The sequence below is a fragment of the Pteropus vampyrus genome, unplaced genomic scaffold, assembly GCF_000151845.1.
Source record: "Pteropus vampyrus isolate Shadow unplaced genomic scaffold, Pvam_2.0 Scaffold152, whole genome shotgun sequence".
Lineage (NCBI taxonomy): Eukaryota > Metazoa > Chordata > Mammalia > Chiroptera > Pteropodidae > Pteropus > Pteropus vampyrus.
In genome coordinates this window covers 3695873-3700842 of record NW_011888933.1, presented here as the reverse complement: position 1 = coordinate 3700842, position 4970 = coordinate 3695873, and the positions used below count along the sequence as shown (strand labels likewise).

At 34.5% G+C, this 4970-nt stretch overlaps 1 protein-coding gene across 1 annotated transcript in view; it reads left to right on the top strand.

The window, feature by feature from the left end:
* Positions 1 to 4970, top strand: part of PARD3B (par-3 family cell polarity regulator beta) — a 948153-nt gene that overhangs the window by 433897 nt on the left and 509286 nt on the right. Inside the window, exon 4 of the mRNA XM_011369686.2 lies at positions 3914 to 4023. Coding sequence (XP_011367988.1) covers positions 3914 to 4023 — 110 coding nt within the window. The remainder of the gene's footprint in view (positions 1 to 3913; positions 4024 to 4970) is intronic.

Here is a 4970-nt window from a genome sequence, read left to right as displayed (position 1 = left end):
GAAAGGTAACTGTACCCCTGTTAATTCTAGTTTTACAATCATTAAAATGGTGATTGCTTGAGAATTGAAAGATTTGCCTGCCGTCATTCATAGACACCTGGGAACTGAGCCCAGTGCTAGCTGGCTCAAGGCCTGGGAGAACCTGATAAGTCTAGCCACCTCTTTAAAGGGGAGAGTAGTGAGAGTGTAAGTACATTTTTCCTGAGTGTAACATAAGCCCTGACTATTCACGGGCAATGCTCTATAGAGAATCCAGCTTTCCTTATGTGGCAGGACCCTATCTTGCAAGGTCAGAATCACCAGCAGCTATACAACTGATCAGGAACTCATCTGCTTGGAAGGACACTGCTTCTCTGTGGCTAACTTTTTGGCTTCCTTTAATTTTCTGTGCATCTGGATAAACAAAATGGGACTTGATCCAGTCTGCAGTGTGCATGTTCATTGGTATGGATTCAATAATTCATGCATAACCCTTGGGAACACACTGCACAGGTGTTTACCTTTCTGTGTACTAAAATATTCTTTGTCCCCACATCTTCTTTGAAAGATAACCTAGAGTAAGCACCATGACTACTTATCTTAATATCATCCACCCCTTATATAGTTCCTGATACATCATGAGGCCTCAAATATTTAACTGTGTGGAACACTATAATGCAGTTGTTTGTATAAGACTTTATGTTTTAAAATGTATAATTTTTAAAAAATTTTATTTGGGCTTTGCAGCCATTGGCTTTTAAACTGTGGTTCTAAGGAATACTGTCATTCTCTTGAGCTGAACCAAGGGCTTTTGCATCTAAAATCTTAGCCTTTTCTCAATTAGCTGAAAAAATGCCAACGAGTAGCCTGATTTTTCCCATATTTGACTCCCTTCCCACACCATCATTTCCTTTTTCTTAAAAGCTTTGATTTCTATAGTAAGGCTACACCTGGCTAAGCACAGAATTATGTTTTACCATTTTAATTTACATATTATTCCATAAAAATTAACTTGACTTTCAAGAGTTCAGCTTTTTGAGCAGATGAGATAACACTGTTCACAACAATGGCAAGTACAGTCGCCTCCTTTTTATTGGGGAGAAGACTTCCTGTGTGAAAATTGCATACCAGATAGTACCATGTCTCATGTATGCCTTATTTCATTTAAGCCTCACATCATATCTGTGATGTGTTGTTATCCCCAGGTTTTAAATGATAAGACAGTGTCATAGAGCAAGGAAAGGTAAAGCTCTATTTGATTCCAAATCCGTGGTTCTCTCCACTGTACTGACACATGATAGTTCTTAGTGTTAGTCATCTAATCTTACTGTTAGATTTTAAGTTCCTTTGGTGCAAAGGTTATGTTTTATTTACTTCCCCTACACCCCGAGAGGTTCTATAAAACCAGATTAGTCATCCTCTCATTTTAATTAGACTTGCTTGTGAGGTGTGCCTTTTACTTTATTATGTATATCCAAGGATTTGTCCAAATCATCTTCAGTCCTTGTAATTACTTGCCTTCTGTTATATACTAGGACATCTTTCTTTGTCTCTAAGTCAGGAGCTCAGTTTATTTCTGACAGTTACCTTCAAATGGAGCTTCGACAATTTGAAAAATTATTTTTAAATCAATTTTAAACTGCCAAAGGAAGGGTTGTTTAAAACTCTATGAGATAGCAGTTCAGATTTAAAGATGCTCATTATTCCAATATGAAGTGATTTGTACTTGTTATTAACACATTAAGGCAGCCAAAGAAAAATTAGAAGGTGACTCAACAGGATATATTAAAGTGCGGAATAAAGAAAAAGTAGAAAAGAAGAAAAGAACAAAATTTATTCCTTATCAGTTGAGAGTATGTTTAAGAAGATCTCGTCATCTTTCAGTCTGTTTTTTGTTAATGTTCCAAATAGTTGGTACACTAGTACAAAGCTGAACTGCCTTCTTCTGGGAGACACACTATAATACTATGGTATACTGATTGAATACAGAGACCTAAATATATGTTGTTATAAAATAATGTCTTAAATAATTTAACATATTATTAAAAACAGCAGATGTTTACAGTAAGTGAAGATTAATCATCATGTTCTTAAAGTTGAAGGAAAACTAACCAGCATGGCTTTTTTAAGAAAAATATATTTATTACCCAAGCAAAATAACAGATCCTTCTCTCTCTCTCTCTCTCTCTCATATGTGTATGTGTGTGTGTGTGTGTGTGTATATATGACAAAACAATGTAACTAAAATTGTCAGTCACTCAAATTTTTGTTTCTGTGCTTCTAAATGAATTTATTTTTGACCTTGGTGTACCATGCTGGTTTTACTTGCTTTTCATTCGTTCATTTTGTTGTGTTTATTTGTTTTTCTCCAATTTGAGATTACTGACATGCAGTGCACTGGTCCATGTTAAATGTTTGGAAACAAACCAGAGTTTCATGGAGTCTGCCCATTCTCTTCTTCATTTTAAAGATAATGGGTTGCCTCTGAGGATGCTATGTTTAGATTGACTTGTTCACTTCATGTTCCTGGTAATTCAGGGGCTTCACATGAGAAGAAGTTAGTCTTCAGATCACCTGAAGGAGGGGAAAAAATAGTTGTACAAGACTCCGACTCTGTTGTCTTAAGATTTTATGGTACCTTGTATTATTTCTGTTCTCATTCGAGAAGAGTGGCCTACCATACAACTATTGCTATGTCACTTGCATGAGAAATTTTTTAGGTGACGATGAAGGAGATGGGGAATAATGTAGTGAAGTGTCTATTAATAAAAATAAATAATCAAATATGAACTTGGAATTTATAATATCTTTTGGCGTAGTGTTTCATCCTAAGTAGCATGCTAAATTCTTATTATAAAATGTTAGTTTTTTAAACACAGAATAAAAATATTGCAACACACAGAAAAATCAGATTTGTAAATAACTTCAAATAGATTTACTTTTTATAACTACCATATAAAATGAGATATAAAAGTGTTCTTTTGAACTGCAATAGCTTGAGAGAGTTGGGGAATTAGATTCAGAATATTGATTAATGGGGAATTGCATTTCTACTGTTTTCTACTTTTTTCCCAAAAGCATGCAAATAAAAAGTTAATTTTTATATGAGAGCAGTTTTTAAGCCACAAACGGATTTTTTGAGATTTTCCTCTATAGTGGCCAATTTTCTATGAAACAAATTATTTTAGGTCTAATTGCAAGCAGAGTAGTTAGGCCTCTAGCTCTGCTAAGGTTGAATTTCATTTGAACTTTCTAATAGTACGGTCTTTTTTTTTTTTCAGAATTTAATAACTGACTCAAATATTTAATAGTGGAAGCTTTCATTAAATTAAATAGAAATCAGGATATATTTTTAGAAGAACTAACTTATTTTCTTTATCAGTTTTATCTACTTTAGGAGAAAAGGAAGAGAATGGAGCCAATCTCTTTGTGTACTTAAAAAGACATTAATGCTATAACCCTAGCACATAAATTATTTCAGTATATGTCATCATTCAAAGATTTGAGAAGCGCCAAATGGCTGCAATAACTATACTTCCAGTTCTACTGAATTGCAAATTGTACTGACTGTGTGAACCTCTTCACTTGTTTGCTGGATAATCATTCTTTTTAATACTCAAATATGTTTTCTAGATCAGTTTTAGATTCCACACTGTCAATGTTGGCATTGCCTAATAGTTTCTGGTTAAGTACAATGATTCGTTTTGAAATGCAAGTGGGGAAAGATGAGAGTTAAAAATTTTGTTTCCGTGTGTCATTCTATAGATAGATGACAAAAGGTCATTAAATGGATTAATTTACAAGCATCCTTGAGAAATAGAATTTTTTTTACATAAAAGCACATTGTAAACCTTTTTAATTAAATTGCATTGTACCATGCACTCTCTTCCCCTAGGGGTTCTCTTGACCTCTCACCTCTTATTTTGTCCAACAGGCACGCCACTGCTGGTGAGGAGAAGCAGTGACCCAGTGCCAGGCCCACCTGCTGACACTCAGCCGAGCGCTTCACACCCCGGTGGCCAGAGTCTAAAACCTGTTATTCTAGTAGGTATCCTGCCGTTCGCATTTCTAATGAAAGATCAAAGTGCCATACCCATATCCTAACTAGGACTTTGCAGACTTAAGTCGATAGAGATCTTTTGATAGGATATGTAGTATAGTTATAATAATAGCTAGTATGAGCTATTTATTACAAGTATATGGTTATAATGACAGCTGTTATTTATATAGCACTGATTATGTGCAGAGCACTGTTTTAATGCTTTACATTGTCGCCTAAACTCCCACATCAAAGGAAGAACATGTTTTTGTCTCCATTTACTGATAATGAAATTGAGGCAGAGGAAGTTTTAGTAATTTGTCTAAGGTCACAACTAGCAAGTGACAGAGCTGACAATTTAACCCAGGTGGTTTGGCTCCAAAGTCCATGCTCTTAACCAGTGTACTACACTGCTGAATTTCTTTGTCCTCCTGCTTCATCATACCCAAGGATATAATTTATAATTTTTGTGATTCAATGAGATGCTTCGTGAATCATGACATATTGAATAGTGATTTAGTTTTAAGATACCAATATTGTGAATATGTGATGCCAGTATTGGGTTTCGAAAATTCAACATTGAGATTAAAAAATAATAATAAAATTACATACTAAAATTGCTTATAACTAGATATACTTACATCAGCTATATTTATAACTGATAGGTTAAAGGGAAATTAGTTTCCTAAGGAGACATTAGTTTCCTAAGGAAATTAGTTTCCTTTTCTATGGAACTGTGGGATCTTTTTGCTCAATGCTGAGTTTGCTTTGCAAAGTTGTAATTGTGGTTTGATCCTTTGAAATGGCCTGAGAGTTAGATTTTGGTTAATGACTATATGTCATTGCAATAGGTGATTTTCAATAATATAACCATATCAAAAAGTCTCCTTAAAGCAGGGTTCTTCCTCATTATAAGTCTGTCTATATATAGTGCCTTAAGAAAAGGCAATGT